The sequence below is a fragment of the Carassius gibelio genome, chromosome B15 (genome assembly GCF_023724105.1).
Source record: "Carassius gibelio isolate Cgi1373 ecotype wild population from Czech Republic chromosome B15, carGib1.2-hapl.c, whole genome shotgun sequence".
In the NCBI taxonomy this organism is placed as follows: Eukaryota; Metazoa; Chordata; class Actinopteri; order Cypriniformes; family Cyprinidae; genus Carassius; species Carassius gibelio.
This window is the reverse complement of record NC_068410.1, coordinates 16,705,023-16,721,191: the sequence shown is the minus strand read 5'-3', so window position 1 is coordinate 16,721,191 and position 16,169 is coordinate 16,705,023. Positions and strand designations below refer to the sequence as shown.

The window sequence follows — 16,169 nt, the reverse complement described above, 5'->3', positions numbered from 1 at the left end:
CTGGTTAACCACAGCCCACACTTACTCTGCTGGTCCGTCTTTCTTTTTCTGCTCTTTGGTGTACTGTATACCATGATGCTAGTAATAACTGCCATGAATTATTTTAACCACCACTGAATATTTATAACATCACACTTCCTGTATGAATATCTTCTTTATTTATCAAACCTATTTACACTTTCAAGAGAATCACAACATAATCATGAAGATTTACTTTTTATAATTAATTACACAAATATACGAATTTTTCACCATGTCCAAAAGTAGAGAGATGCAGTTTTTAGGGATACTTGATAAAGTTAAAACTGAATTTTGATCATCATTTCCGAAACCACTGAAATGTATAATAACAAAAATCTGGTTGACTGAACATCCTGGATCTTTCCAAGCAGTCTGGATGTTTATGCTGAAGCCTTCTGCTTGTTGTGTTTGGCGAACCACTCGTCACTCTTATCTGCAGCCATGGCCTGTGAAAGCAGCCAAACAGAAAACACATGAAAGTGGTTTGAAAGTGGATGAAAGGATTTACTCTATCCTTTATAATGTATTAAGACAGATTACCTCATCCAGTAAATCATTCCCCTTTGGGTCCACAGCAGAAAGCTGCCTGAATGCCTCATCACCCACAAAGCAGATCTCATGGCCATCCTACATGAAGTGGAGATCTTGAGAAAATACTCAAGATCAGTCTCAGTAACATTAGACTGTAAAGACTCACGGGATCTGCAAGAATGACGACTTCCACCGTGGCTTTTCCAGGTGTGTCCAGCCTCACGAGAGGGGTTAGGATTTTTTGCTTTTCTTTTTTCATCAGCGCTTCGATGTCTGGTAACTGCAAAACAAAGACATTTCTTTAAAATGACACCTAGTAGACTGGATATTGTTGGCTGATGTTGGAATAGCTGACCTGATCCCGAGGGCAAGCGAATGCGATCCTTCCGAAAGCAGTCCCATGATCCACAGCGCCTCCAATGTCCTGTAACTCCAGCTTACACTACAAAAACACACAGCTTATCGAAACGACACATAAACTAGCGCTCAGAAGTTTGAAAAACAAGTCTCTTATGCTCACCAAGGCTGCATTTATTTGATGGAAATACAGTAAAAACAACAATATTGGGAAATATTATCATTAATGTAAAACAACTGTTCTCTATTTTAATGTATATACTGCAAAATTTCAATTTATTCCAGTGATGTAAAGCTGCATTTTCAGCTTCATTCAGCATGATCATAATCTAATACGGAAACATTTCTTATTATGATCAAATTTGATGAATAGAAAAGTTCAAAAGAACAGAAATATTTTGTGTTTACTGTCACTTTTTATCGGCTGAACATATTGTTGCTGAATAAAATACTGCTGTCAAATGATTAATCGTGATTAATCGCATCCAAAATAAAAGTTTTTGTTGACATAATATATGTGTGTGTGTACTGTGTATATTTATTATCTCTATATAAACATATTTATAGGATATATTTTGAAAATATTTACACATTTATTTTCATGTCAATTATATTACATATAAAATATATTTAATATATAAACAACATATTTCTCTTAAATAGTTTTTTTTTTCTTTAGGATGCATTTGACATCACTAATATTTAGTTTTTTTTTTTTTTTTTTACGTTTTATAAAAAGAGGATAACCAAACCCAAAGCATGAATTCATTAGGTTTTTGTGAGTGGCATGCCCTCATAAATTAATTATTGCCAAAAATATAATAAATGTATTATTTTCAGCCAAACCTGATTATCTGAGAATCCCATTAAGGCAATCTTTTTGTCCTCGTTTTTCTCAATAACCTTCATTCCCAGCAGAGCAGACCAATAATGAACAGAACGCTGCAGATCAGACACTGCCAGAGAGACTTTCTGGACAGGATCTGTCACCAGGACCAGAAACAATCAGTTAGGAGTCAGTAAACAATGGCACGCTTTACTACTAATGTAAACACATACATTTACTTCCATATTTCATAAAGGAATTTCTCCCATCCCTATTATAACACACAGATAGTGCAAATACCCACCACAGTTGGGCAGTTCCTTGTCTATAAGGTAAAAGCGGTATCCTCCCGGAGCTTCAGTCATGTAGAGAGACTCTTCGACTTGTTTTAGAGGCCAGTTTAACCTCTTTGCATTGCTCACAGCCTGACTGGACTGCAGAGTGAGACCCTAATATTGAAGAGCACAGCTGTATTTAGATAGGATCCCATTTAACAGAACACATGCAGTGGGGGCCAAAAACCTTAAACTGCTTCTGAAGACGCCCCTATTGTAATTTATTACAAAAATATTAATTATGTGTTATGACAACTAAAAAATTATTATGATGTTATCCAGGACATGATTCACATGATTAGTGACGCACATTTATGCACATTGAATTTGTGGCTGAAAAATGTAGTAGAAGCTTACATTTTGTATGATATTTGGTCCAAAAATCAAATCATCATTACTGATAATATATATATATTATGGTTTCAAATGTTCAGACACAACTTTATGTGTCGTTTTATAAGTTATAAATGTTTTATAATAGTGTCATTTACCAGGAAGTCATTGCCATGGCAATATTCACCCACTCCATAATTATAGGTCAACTCTGCAACAAAGTGGTCATCTTCTGGTCCAAAGCCCACCATGGTTTTACTCCATTTTCCATCATATGGACTGAAAACAAACAAGTTACACGTGTAAGCTAATATCGAGAATTTGATACAGGTTTATCCAGACAGCTTTAGTCAAATAAAAATAAAAGCATGACTAACCCATTGCAGGTTGCTTTGCAGCCCTCCTCAAATTCTTCATGACGCAGAATCTGCACATTAGAATAATTTATTATTGTTTGTAAATGTAAATTTTATTTAAATACGCGTGCAAACCTGTGTTTGGTAATAGCGTGATTAACTGGCTTATCAACAATATTAGGAGGCAAAGTTCCCACTGTATACATTTACAGTAAGATCAGTACACAGCTCTTCTACCTTCATCCCTAAGACATCCCTGTAAAAGGTGGCTGTTTTGGTCCTGTCTCCTACTTTAAAAACAAAATGCAGTGCTCTTCTTAGTGCCATCACTTTTGAAAGTCTCCTACTGTAAACGAGCTGATCACACACACTCTGTGTCAACACACACACCTTGCGATCGACTGCTCTGCTGTCGATAGCCCACAGACTAAACCAAAATAATTAGTTTCATTTCAAACGAAAGCTCATTCGCAATGCCATTATAAACGAGTGCACAATACGTAGATATTTGTAATATACTGCAATGCTAAATAACGTGTTACAACACGTTGAGCTGAATCTTAATAATATATTTCTTGGTGAATTCTTACATGGTACAGTCCATTTTTGTGCCGTGGAAGGGGCACTGAGTCAACCACGTGAATACGTGAATCGGTTCCAATGAACAGTTCATCCTAAAGAATCGATTCAAATTTAGATTTTTTTAAAGTATTGATATCGAGAACTGCTCTTTTTAATAAAACAGTACATACAGATATTTACATACAGAGACAAAGCAAAGGAAAACAAAAAGGGTCCGAGAAAAAGTATGCAACCAGTCAGTGTAGACAACAACAAATTAATAAAGTCATGTCTTTAGAAGACATAAATGATGAATAAATAATTCATAGCATAAATTAAATGATAAAACATACATTAATAATGTAACATTACCCTATATCTTATTTTAAGTGTTCAAACAATAAAATAAAAACATGTTTAAAAAAAAAAAAATGTCACTTACAAAATAAAGTTGATAAGAGAGCCGACTTCTTGCGACAACGGTGAAGTGATGCAATCAACTCTTGAAAAAGATTCGACTCAAAAGAATGATTCACCAATCGGACATGCGTAGTTCATTCCCTGTGACCCAGGCGATGCGCGGCCAGGCATCACGGTGGGTGGAAAAATCAAAAATAGGCAAAATCATAATAGGCACGGACTCACCTTCAGTTCTTGATAGTTTAATGTATTTCCATTCGAAAAGCCGACAAGATATACTGTATCAAATCCTTTACTGGATCACAACATATCAGGGAGGACTAGTTACATTTTTATGGGTCCCTCCAAGCACAGTGGAAATGAAATGAAAAAGTGGACAAGGTTGCAAAGAATGATTTAAAGAAGGGAAGTGTAGAAATGAAAATAAGAATCAGTAAAGCAGAAATTAAATCAATAATCTGGGGAAAAAAATTAACCAAAAGTTTCAAGAATTGTGGGATAATGAGGAGAAAGGGAGACACCTATACCATATCCAGAAGAGTATTAAAGTAAATAAGGTAGTGGGGAAAGAGGATACTGTGGCTGGGATAAGGCTGGGATACTGTGCTCTAAATAAAACATTAAAAATGATAGAGAAACATCAAACGGGATTGTGTGAGGATTGCCAGGAAGAGGAATCGGTGGAGCATGTAATTCTATATTGTAGGAAATATCAAAGGGAGATTGTGATAATGGATAATAAACTTAAGGAATTAGGGGTACAGAATCTCACTTTAAATAAAATATTAAATATGAATGTTAGAGCACGGGTGAGAGAGTTGTTGGTCTTTTTAAGGGATACTTATATATAATAGGGTATAATGGAAAAAGGTCAAAGGTTTTTTTGTTTTTTTTTTGCCTCCCCAAGTTAGTAGCTATAGAATTATATTGTGATGAAAACTTACTGAATGGTCCACACTCCGGAACAGAAGGTGGCGGTAATGCACCATTAAGCTGGATGCCAACCGCCCTTAAATAAAGAAGAAGAAGATGCGCGGTCAACAAAGATGGCAGCGCTCATGTATAACGTGAGTCGTGGATTTGTTATTTTCAGGGAACGTAGTTTATTACTCAGAGGACATAACATCCACCGGATCTTGGTGGATTCGAGGCGATGTGTCCGAGCCCTCCGGCGGAGACCCGTGGCGGTCCTGTATCCTGATGGAGAACGAGAGAGATTAATTAAATCAAACGAAGCAGGCGATAAAATGAACCACCAGAAGGACAAACAGAGAGAGAGAGTCTCAGAGAAAGCTGGCAGGCAGCAGTGGAGAGGACATGTCTCTGAATGTGCAGAAGAGTCTCCACGGATGAAGCAAACACGCTTCGAGAAGGCTCCTGCTGGAGACAACACACTCGCGTGAGGCACTTACAGAAGTTATGAAAAAATTACACCGGTTATCGGCATTCTCGAAAAATACATCAACTGAGTTTTAAATGGCAAAATGTCTGATTAGTTTACGTTTAATTTCTTTGGGTTATTTATTATTTATATTGCCAAAAGTTCTGGGACATCCCCTTCTTTAAAACAGAAACCGGCACTTCCGAAACTGTGGCGTCAGAGATGGAAACATAATTAATCGGTTGCAACAGTTTTGGAAGTGTCTAAAATGACTGTGCCCACATTCACAAGTCATTGGTGTTTGGTGATGATGCGTTTTTGGCACATTTGGATCGCTTGTATCTATTGGACCCAATTAAAACCTTTCCTTAATTACAATAATAATAATAAAAATAAAAACATAATTTCAAACAAGAACTAACCTTTGACAAAAAAAGGAGATTTTAACATATTTTGGTATATTTATATTTTTTCTGTTGTATTTGATCTTTCACATGCAGACTTATGGTATAGTTGAACAATTTGGCAGTAAATAGGTAAAAAAAATATATTATATATATATATATATATATATATACCCCAAAACATGAATTTGATTGTGTTGTTGAGGAGTAAATAATAATTATATATAAAAAAAGATATACCATTTGTATTATTAAAAATGCTTATTTTTTTATGCAGTCGCTCTGTAAATGTGTGTGGTCGGAAGAAAGAATGATCCCGAGGCCGACAGGTCTAAAATATGAATAATTTTTATAGGTTTATCAAAGTGTATTGGAGTAAAGTTAAGACATGGTTTGGAAGCTGGATTGTTTTTCACTCTCATGAACATTTTAGTTATTTCTATCAAAGAAAAAGTTGCTCAGTTGTAGTTTTAAGAGATCTGTCTCTCTGCCCTCAGGAGGGTGGCCAGTGTTGCCCGGTCCAGAGTGTTTCGGGATAAGGAAGGTAAGGTTCTGCTGGAGGGGAGGCGTCTGATCTGTGACGCTCTGTGTGCTGGAGCGTCTCCTCAGATGCTCTTCTTCAGTTCAGTGCAGAGACTGCAGGAGCTTCCTCTGGATCGACTACAGCAGGCCAAGCTCATCAAGGTCAGATATGAAGACATGAAGACCTGGTCTGACCTGGTCACTCCTCAGGGGGTCATAGGTGCGATGCTGACTCTCTTTTAGAAACCTAGTTCACATCTAAATGCTTATAACACAACACAAATCACATTGTCTCCTTCAAATCGCAGCTATATTCTCTAAACCGGATGCCTCCCACCTGGTGTTTCCAAAAGACACGCGTCTTCAGTCGGTTCCTTTGTTTCTGTTATGTGACAACATACGTGACGCTGGGAACCTAGGGACTATTTTACGCTGCGCGGCAGCTGCTGGCTGTGAGCGGGTTCTCCTCACCAAAGGTGTGTAGTACATTTATATGTTATAATTAAACTTTATAAACTTCTAAAACACTGCAGCCTATTTTCACATTCTGGGTCATTTTTTAAACAGGCATAACTTAATATTTTTCAGCAAAAAGATTTAATGAAGAACACTTCATTAATGAGTAATTGTGCAAACAGGTTTTGCATATTACTATGTTATTACTATAAAGTAAGAATTATTGAAAAAAATTAAAACATTTTTGGAACTTTAAATATTAAAATATAGCAAAATGAGTTGTGCAATAATAATTAAATGGTACATTTTATATGAATATATTATTAAATGAAATTAAAATGAGAATTACCAGTATTAACAATTGAAAACAATCAATTTAATTAAATTCCTCCTGTCATGACTACCTAAAAGTCAAAATTTATGATAAAAAAAATTTATAAACATTTTTATGTATATAAATTTGTTTATATTCTGGCAAAACAACAAATATATTTCTCAAAGAAATGTAATTAATTTTTTGTTGTCTGTTCATATTGTGTGTTTGTGTGTGCATGTTTACAAAATTCATGAAAAATATAAATAAATCAGTCCTAAAAATGTGTGAGATGTAAGTACAAATGTATTTTGAGACAAATCTAGCTCAAAGTCTGCGTTATATCATATTAAAAGTCACTACAGATATCCAGATAATCAAAGAGTTATCTTATTTTAAATAGTTATATCTCTTAAAAAATACATGGGGGAAAACAAAAACACAATTTTAATAGTACTGACACTTTTTTTAACTTAGTTTACTATATTAAATCCATTTTTTTTTAAAAGAAGTTTTAGAAATATTTTCTGGGTCAAAAATGACCAGAATGCATTACAATAAACCCTTATCACGGTCTGTGTTGGTTTTTTTCCTCAGGTTGTGTGGACGCCTGGGAGCCCAAGGTTCTTCGTGCAGCAATGGGAGCTCATTTCCGACTTCCGGTCTTTCCTAATTTAGACTGGGATGAAATTTCCAAGCACTTACCAAAAGACGTGGTTGTCCATGTAGCAGATAACAGTGTAAAAGCTCCAGTTCCAGCACAAGCAGAAAAAGGTTCTTCGGATGACTACAGTGAAAGTGACTCTGACGAAGAGTCCGATGATGAACTTTCACTGCCGTGTCTGAAGCCTCAGGTGTACTATGAGAGTTGGGCTCAGAGGAGCACGGCATTGGTGATTGGTGGAGAGACGCATGGACTGAGTCTGGAGGCTCAGCGATTGGCTGAGGAAACAGAGGGCAAGAAGCTCTTTGTGCCCATGGCTCCAGGAGTGGAGAGCCTGAACGCTGCAATGGCTGCTAGTATACTGCTGTTTGAAGGCAGACGGCAGCTTCTGCATATGTTGGACAAAACACGGCGAAGAACACGATCTAAAATCTTCAAATGAGTGGTTTTCTTGTAACGTGTTCAAGATGTTTCACCAGTACTGTCCATGTTCACTTTATTTCTCATTGTGTCTTTTGACTGCTTGCCATTTCTCCAGTAGAGGGCGATTATTGTGTGTTTTGATGTACTCATCCTCAGACCATACAAGATGTAGATGAGTTTGTTTCTTGAACTGAACGGATTTGGAGAAATTTAGCATTACATCACTTACTCACCAGTGGATCCTCTGCAGTGAATGGGTGCCGTCAAAATGAGAGTCCAAACGGCTGATAAAAACATCACAGTAATCCACACCACTCCAGTGCATCAATTAATTAGTGTTGTGAAGCAAAAAGCTGTGAGTTTGTAACTTTAAATAATCACCTCTGGCCAAATTATGAGTTCATAATCCATATTTTTACCAGTTTTGGACTGTTTTTACTTGTAAACTGCATATTTATCTCCTGATTCAGACGTGGTGTCTTTTACACTGCACTATTTTACCTGGAAGCAATGTTTTGAAGACAAAAATATCTAAATGATGATTCAAGTTGATTTTTGTGATGATTGTGTCAGCTGTTTATACTCTCATTCTGACCGCACCCATTCACTTCAAAGGGATCCATTGTGGAGCAAGTGATGTAATGCTACATTTCTCTAAACCGGTTCTGTTTGAGAGACAAACTCGGCTACATCTTGGATGGCCTGAGGGTGAGTACATTTTCAGCAAATTTTCATTTTTGAGGGAAATATTTATTCGTTTAAGTATGTCGAACAATATGCAACCAACATTTTAAACAGTATCAGGCTATTGCTTGCTACACTGTGGCATGACCTCATTGCATTAGATTTTTAATTAAGCAAGTGGCAGATGGTTATTCTGGCAAGAGTTCCAGATTTCTGTGAGAATATTATAATGTACAGTATAGAAAATCGAAACTATCATCATTATATATGTACAACATATGTATTTTTATGTAAGTGGAAATTAAAGCTTGAAGGAAATACCTTGTGGGATATTTCAGTATTTCTGGTTGTATGTCGCATGATCTGGCATATTTAAAAGATTCTAGAGTAATATGACATTATTATCAGAAAATCTGCATGCAGTATGCACACTACAGAAACGGAGTAGTAGGGTAGTATGAACTGCAAACATAGTCCCAAATATAAAGAGAACAGAGGCATTTTAAACAGTGAGTTTTAATGGTTATGACATTTCAAACCAAGGACAGACAGACTGTGCTTTAATTGGCTACATTTCATAAGGAAGCTTGCAATTAGATGCTGTTTATTGTGCCTTCAAAAAAAAAAAAAAAAAACATATACCGCTTTAATACAGGGGACCTTCACAGAAAATCCACTTAAATGTCACGTTTGAGATGGGAACAGATCAGTCATTTAACATCAAATATCAACAAGAAGGTGGGCCAAGACCTTTAAAGTATCGACTACAGACAACTGCATTCAAAATAAACAGCGGCAGCCACACAAAGAATAGATCGTGCCTTCTATACAAGGATATCAACATCAGCTTGTTCATGTATGCATATTTATCAGCACCCATAAGTAGAGAATCACAGCCGTACAGAACATATGGCCACGTAAAATGTGCAGTGTCTGTGGAAAAATAATAATACTAATACATCTACCAAGCTATATTTATTCTAAGCTCTTGATTCTTGAAACAATATCCAAGGATAGAAGGAAATGTTTGATAAAAATCTCAATTAAAGCAATTAGGAACAAAGTCGTGTTCACTTGCGGCTGCAGGGGTCAATCTAATCTCTAAATGTAACGGCAAAAGACAATCAACGTTAAAATCTGCATGTAGTAAATACAAGGCACCACAGGAGGAGGCGGCCACTTCGAGATGGAGGGGCACGTATTAAAAGAAGTAAAATATCATTACAAAGTACGCTTCTGTTGGAACAGTCTGACAGGAAGAGAAGAGAGAGCAGGCCTGGAGGTCAAGGGCCAGATGGAGGTTCAGGTAACAGGGTGCAGGGAGATCAAGGACTTCAAATGGGTTCTGGTTTGAGCTTCTCGGCCAGAAAGTCACTAACAAACTGTTCTACCACCACAGGTGTGATCTCCTCCACGTCTTTAACGTATTTGGCGCGGGCCGACATGTCCAGGATGGTGAGGAGAGGCGCGGCCTCAGGCAGGTTGGTGTAGTCCCGCAGGGAATCGCTCATATCATCCTGTCAGGAGATGAAAACATCAGCTGAAGTGATCATTATTGTCTGTGAAGAGCAAAATGACTGCAAAAAGTGTTAAGAGATGAACTGGAAATAACCACCATGGAGACACAGTGAAACAAAAAACTGCATAAGTGCATTATAAAGCTCTCACTCTCAAAATTAGCAGGATGCCAAAGACGGGAGTCTCTTTCTACCCTATCCAGAGCTCCTCTCACTCCCCACAGAGAGGAGGACCAGGAGGGGGTACAAAAACATCACGTCACCCACCTTGTTGCTTTGAGGCACTAAAACCCCAGGAAACATCAGAGAGATGAATAGCACTGTGAGTGCGGAATAAAAAAACCATTATTCCAGATGGGGGTCTCTAAATATGTGTTTGTGGGGTAACAAAGGCAGGTGGAGTGATTTTATTTTCAGAATCTCTTCTGCAGTCCTTCTTTAAGAAGATTTTATCTCAATACCCCAGAAACCCTACGGCGGCTCCATGGATGCTGCTTTGTTTATATGTGACCATGGAGCACAAAATCTTAAGTCTTAAGTCACTGGGGTATATTTTTAGCAATAGCCAAAAAACAAACAAAAAAAAAAAAAACACTGTATGGGTCAAAATTATGGGGATATTAAGTAAAGATTATGTTCCATGAAAATATTTCGTAACAGGGTCACAAATATGTTGTCAGGGGCAAGTATCCTTCAAGAGCGGTTTCTTTTGTGGTCATAGTTCATCATGATTTATTGACACTTTTGAGGAATGAGGAAAAACAGAACAACCACATTAAAAACACCATTATAACATATTATAACCATATAAAGCCTATTGTATCATATTTGATACATTTCTAAAAACCTACACGTCGGGTGTAACATAAGAATAAATTGTATATTGTTAATATTTTAAGATGAAAACTTTCTAGACTGTAACGCCTTGAGTTTCCTTCATTATGCACTTCTATGTTGAAATGTGAGCATCAGTTATGACAAGCAGAACGTCATCATCATCAGTTTGCATTGCATTATATTTGCTCACCATTATAAATCTGATACTTACACACAGAACGTATCAGAACATTATCTTACCTTTTAGCCATTTAAATATCTGCAGCTGCACCAAATTGCATATTGTTTTTAGCCTTTGAATGAAGTTTGAACTTCATGTTCTCACTATTATACTATATGAGCTATAAAAGCCTGACTTATCAAATATATACAAAATGTTAAACCCAAATGCAATTTTTTCTAAATTTTTCTTTTTTAGATTTTCTATTATATCTTGCTTAAAATTGAATTCAACAAATTATATATCTCGCCTAAAGACACTAAGCAATTAGATTATTATAACTCTATTATAGATTATGTTATTATGTGTTATTCTATTGATCTGTTATTTATTCTATAATGTCAAGTTTAACAGAGCTGAAAGTGCCTACTTTCTCCATGGTTGCATTTTTGACCACAAGAGAGCAGTACAACAGTTTCATAGAAATTTGGGTTCGTTTATTTCATCTTTGACTGGCTCGCAGAGAAACTATGAGCTATTCCACAGCAGTACATGGATTAAACCGCACAATCAGATCTTGGGCCTGTAAAAGAACCATTGTGCCGTTTTTTGCTACCTAAAAAGGACATGTAGGGCAACCGAAAGTTTGTGTCCTGGACTTCAAAGAAAACTTATAAGAGATGGAACGGCAGTATTGTTACACTGAAGAAAAACTAAGCGCTTTACAAGGGGCTATCTGAAATTTGAAGCCTAACATCATTGTTACCAATCTAAAAAAATACTCCGCAATCCTTAACGCTCAAGCAATACGAAGGGTGGGGGATCAACCTAAAGTTAGAGGACTACAGATTTCCTGTTTTATGGAGCAGAAAAAGTCGGGCACATGGGGTCACTGGTGGTTTTACCCATAATCACTTCCTTTTCCACATTCCAGATGCATTCCACTGTCCGATGTGAACCCACAACACACTGCATCGGATTAACTCCGAATGATCAACGAGAACATCACTGGCAATGGCTGTCAAAATGTGACATAAATTAACAATGTGAAAAGCCTGTTTCTGGGATTTGCGCTAAATGCTCTCTTGTAAAGACTGCGGATTGATAAAGATCAGCGAAAGCTGTCCATCAGCAGAAGCAAATACGGAGAGAAATGGAGTCTGTCAGTGTAACCCTTCCAAGCTTTTAGATATGAAAAGATTAGATCTCTCAGGCTGTCTGCCTGTCTATGGTAAGCCATACATCTTCTATTGTGGATCAGCCAACCTTGTGTAAACTGTTCTTCAACCCCGGCGGCCCTATGGCGCGCACACACAGTCCCTCGCCGCCTCCAGCGCTGAGCTCACCGTGTGGAGACAAAGGGTCAGCCTGTGGCTGCCTCCAGCTGCTAGCGTGATAAGGGACAGTGTGTTTACTAAATTGCACCAGCCCTACAACGTTAGTTTATTCTGCCTATTGTGGGCCTGTTGCATTCCACAAGCATTAGCCATCTGCTCATGCAAGCAGAGTCTGATTGGCTAGCGCACTATGAACGGCCTGTGCTGATTGGTTATCCGAGAGCTCTGATCTGAACCAAACAGTGTTCTAGCTGTGCTCTGCACCAGACATTAGGTTCAAATAATTGCACGTTGGAAATAAATAAAAGCCATCAGTGAAAGAATGTGTCTCGTTGCCAAGCTCTGATTGGGTATTGCATCACTGATTAAAGGATTATTCTCGGTTAAATACAAATTATGGTCTATCGACAGCATCTGCGGTATGTTGGTTTATAAAAACAAAGAAAACATCGGAAAATCCTTTAAGGAAAGGTTCTGGTTTAAACCAAATTAAATACATATACACTTCTGTCTAAAAGTATGATGTTATTTTTTGATTGAATAAAACAAAACAAAAACTGCTGTTTTGAGAAAAAAAATTTGTGCAAAATTGATAATGTCTTAACCTATAATAAAACCGCAAAGCTAAGCAAAACAAAATATGAAAACAACAACTCAAACAGACACACACACACACAGGAAATAATTTTGGCCCCCAGTTTGATAAACAAACAAACAAACAAACAGCATTTAAAATAATGAACCTCCCACAAAAGTCTGGCGAAAGGCATTGTGCCAGGATGAACATTTATACACGTGTTGCAAAAGTATCACCACAAGACTTAAACTTTAAAGTGATAACATGAGATCGGTGTGATATAACTGCATATTACAATTGTCTGTGCAATGTTATAATTTGTATAATAATATGCATCAATTAAAAATACAATAAAACAGACAATAACCAAACCGAAAAAAGGCAAGACAAGACAGAAGAAATACAACATGAATGTCTTCATAATGTGTTTTTTTCGTCCATACAGTGAAATACAACACAACAAAGCAAACAAAAACAACATAACAAATCAAACATGAAAAACAAAACAAGAGACCACAAAAAAAAAAACACAAAGCAAAAGCAACATGAATAAAAACTACACAAAACACTACAACAAAACAAGACAAAGCATAACACAAACAAAAAACTAAACAAAAGACCAAACAAAATGCATGCAAGACAAAAAGAACCAAAAATAAAACAAAACCCAGCACAAGAAAAGCAGAACACAACACAAAACAAACAAAACAACAACAGCAAAACGAACAGAAAACACAAATAGTAGAGTAAGGAACCAAATTGGGCACTTTTCGAATTTTAAATGTCAGATGCAGTGGTTGGTTAAACATGCACAGCTTAATAACATGTGCGGGGAACGCCTACTCAAACCTCAAGCCAAGTGCCACCCTGAGGATCTGCAACTTCAGTTTTTTTTTGTGAAAAGTGGGTTCATTCCATAGGCGTAATGGTTTTTATACTGTACAAACTGTGTATTCTATGGCCTTTCACCAACCCTACCCCTAAACCTAAGCCTCACAGGATACTGTGCATTTTTACTTTCTCAAAAAACTCATTCTGTATGATTTATAAGCGTTTTGGGTTATGTCCTCATAAGTCTCCCTCTCCTTGTAATACCCGTGTCATACCCATGTCATTATACAGAGTTGTGTCCTGATATGTCACAAAAACAAGAGCACACACACACACACACACACACACACAAAGACTGAACGAGAAAAACTAAATTGAGAAGGGAAAAGTAAAGAAAGGGGCTGCTAATAGTCTATTAATTACATCATGCCGTCACTCTCTACATGACTTCACATAAAGGTCACAAGGAGAAAACAGGAGATAAGAGTTATGAAAATGTTGGCTTTCCTCCCTCATGGCATACAGGCTTGAAAGACGAAGAGGAGATCAGGGAGATGAAAAAAAGAATCGAGGGAGGGGGAAAGAAAGAGAGCGGAGGGCACAGCTGTTTCGGCACCCTCTGGATTTGAGGCTTGTGCTACATGTGCTTGCTATTCATCTGCAGCTCTTTTTATTTACTGCATGTACATGTTGGTGATTGCAGGCCGCCCTCCCGAAGGATTGTTTTACACAAATATACAGAAACAGATGGCACACCACACTTGTGTGTAAAAGCAAGCAAACATTGTTGTGGCAGAGAAGAATAAAAACTTTTTCAAAATCTCACTCAATAAAACCTTGAAGAAACAGTCATTTTTGCCTCTTTTTCAGTTTGTTGCAAACCCGTGTGTCCTTTTTTTTCTCGAAAAGTTGAATTTTGAATTAATGTACTGTTCACTCTTGATTTATGCATTAGAATTAAGCGGAACTGAAGCTTTTAATCTGAAAAAGTAGTCTATATAATCTGTGTACTATATTCTAAGTCTAAGTGAAATTTTAGATTTATTTGACAGGCTTAAATATAAATTTTAATTAAATTAAATGTAAATAAAATGTATGCATTTAGCAGACGCTTTTATCCAAAGTGACTTACATTGCTATTCAGGCTAACAATTTTTACCTAACTTGTGTTCCCAGGGAATCGAACCCCTAACAATAACTCTACCACTTGAGCTACAGGAACACTATTATACTGTATGATACTAAAGAAAAAGATAATCAAAAATAACTGTAAATTTTATTTCAATTCTGAAAATAATGTCGCCAACATACATAATAAAAATAATTATTATTATCACGGTAAATTGTTGGCAGAAGCCGCTGGTACATTTGTTGACAACGTCTTGACCTATATTAAAAACACAAAGCTAAGCAAAGCGAAAAAACACACAAATGTCAAGTAACATTCACATACGCAGGCTTTTCTTTGCTAACAAAGTATGACTTTTCATAACATTCTGAAGAATTCATATCAAAATTATCAAACGATGTTGCAAAATGAATAGCACAATTTGTACATTAGCAATATTTCAAAATAAACTGCACAAGCCTAGACTTAAATTTAAGTTGTTATTCACTGATAATCTTCATATCCAGTGAACCGCTGCAGATCGAGTCAATTTGATTCATGAACGAATCATTCAGACCGAAACGAGGTAAGTAAATAAAGACAAGTTCATTTTTTGGGCAACTTTCACCTAATTGTTTGATTACATACATAAATGGACAAACATACCTCTCCAGCGACAAAAAAGAGCAGTGGCGTCTCCTCCTCCTTTGCCTTGTATTTGGCCATGATCTTCTCTGCGATTGGCTGGATGAGCTCCTTGGCCGGCTCCAGCTCTCCCTCTTCCTCAGCATCTAAACGAGAGGTTCAAAACAGTGAAATAAGAGAGGAAGACGATGTAAGAGCATAGTAATTAGAAAAGGGAGGTGAAGCTTCAATGATCCTCTGCAATGAGCTCACCTACGAACAGAACCAGGCAGGGCCCTTCATGCAGCTGCACGGCGTTGGATTCGCTGAGCTCCAGCACGGGTCGCGGGTGCCACGGGAAGAGCCGACAGTCAGGGTCATTGAGGATCTCCACCCGCCCCTGTCGCGTGATCATGTGACCCTCTGTGTCCAGTAAAATCAGTGTGGGGATACCTGGAAAAGGTTAAACCACATTATTCTTTAATGTCAAGATATTATTCAATAATGCATCAAGCTAAAAATACTTAATGTCACACATTAATTAAACATCAAATAGGTAATAATTGGCTGTAATTTAGTGTATTTACAGGA

General features: G+C 37.0%; 3 protein-coding genes across 5 annotated transcripts in view; 1 reads left to right on the top strand and 2 right to left on the bottom strand.

The window, feature by feature from the left end:
* Positions 1 to 141: 141 nt before the first annotated feature.
* Positions 142 to 3,156, bottom strand: glod4 (glyoxalase domain containing 4). Of its 2 annotated transcripts, XM_052576324.1 has the most exons (9): positions 2,997 to 3,156; positions 2,781 to 2,830; positions 2,562 to 2,682; positions 2,040 to 2,184; positions 1,756 to 1,892; positions 908 to 994; positions 719 to 832; positions 562 to 648; positions 142 to 467 (listed from the first exon to the last, which is right to left on the bottom strand). In XM_052576324.1, the coding sequence occupies exons 1-9, from the start codon at positions 3,084 to 3,086 to the stop codon at positions 402 to 404; spliced, it is 897 nt and encodes a 298-aa protein (XP_052432284.1). In that variant the 5' UTR covers positions 3,087 to 3,156; the 3' UTR covers positions 142 to 401. The 2 variants fall into 2 exon arrangements, with proteins under 2 accessions (XP_052432284.1, XP_052432285.1); XM_052576325.1 differs by lacking the exon at positions 562 to 648.
* Positions 3,157 to 4,759: 1,603 nt separating this feature from the next.
* Positions 4,760 to 8,907, top strand: mrm3a (mitochondrial rRNA methyltransferase 3a). 2 transcript variants are annotated; one of them, XM_052576318.1, is made up of 5 exons: positions 5,047 to 5,139; positions 6,023 to 6,069; positions 6,149 to 6,267; positions 6,356 to 6,523; positions 7,414 to 8,907. In XM_052576318.1, the coding sequence occupies exons 3-5, from the start codon at positions 6,225 to 6,227 to the stop codon at positions 7,920 to 7,922; spliced, it is 720 nt and encodes a 239-aa protein (XP_052432278.1). In that variant the 5' UTR covers positions 5,047 to 5,139; positions 6,023 to 6,069; positions 6,149 to 6,224; the 3' UTR covers positions 7,923 to 8,907. The 2 variants fall into 2 exon arrangements, with proteins under 2 accessions (XP_052432277.1, XP_052432278.1); XM_052576317.1 differs by having other exon boundaries at positions 4,760 to 5,139; positions 6,023 to 6,267.
* Positions 8,908 to 9,085: 178 nt separating this feature from the next.
* The window catches only part of nxn (nucleoredoxin), a 71,584-nt gene continuing 64,500 nt past the window's right edge, over positions 9,086 to 16,169 (bottom strand). Inside the window, exons 6-8 of the mRNA XM_052576319.1 lie at positions 15,852 to 16,031; positions 15,621 to 15,745; positions 9,086 to 10,104 (exon numbers count right to left, since the gene is read on the bottom strand). Of these exons, the coding sequence (XP_052432279.1) occupies positions 9,922 to 10,104; positions 15,621 to 15,745; positions 15,852 to 16,031 (488 nt within the window). The 3' untranslated portion in view covers positions 9,086 to 9,921. The remainder of the gene's footprint in view (positions 10,105 to 15,620; positions 15,746 to 15,851; positions 16,032 to 16,169) is intronic.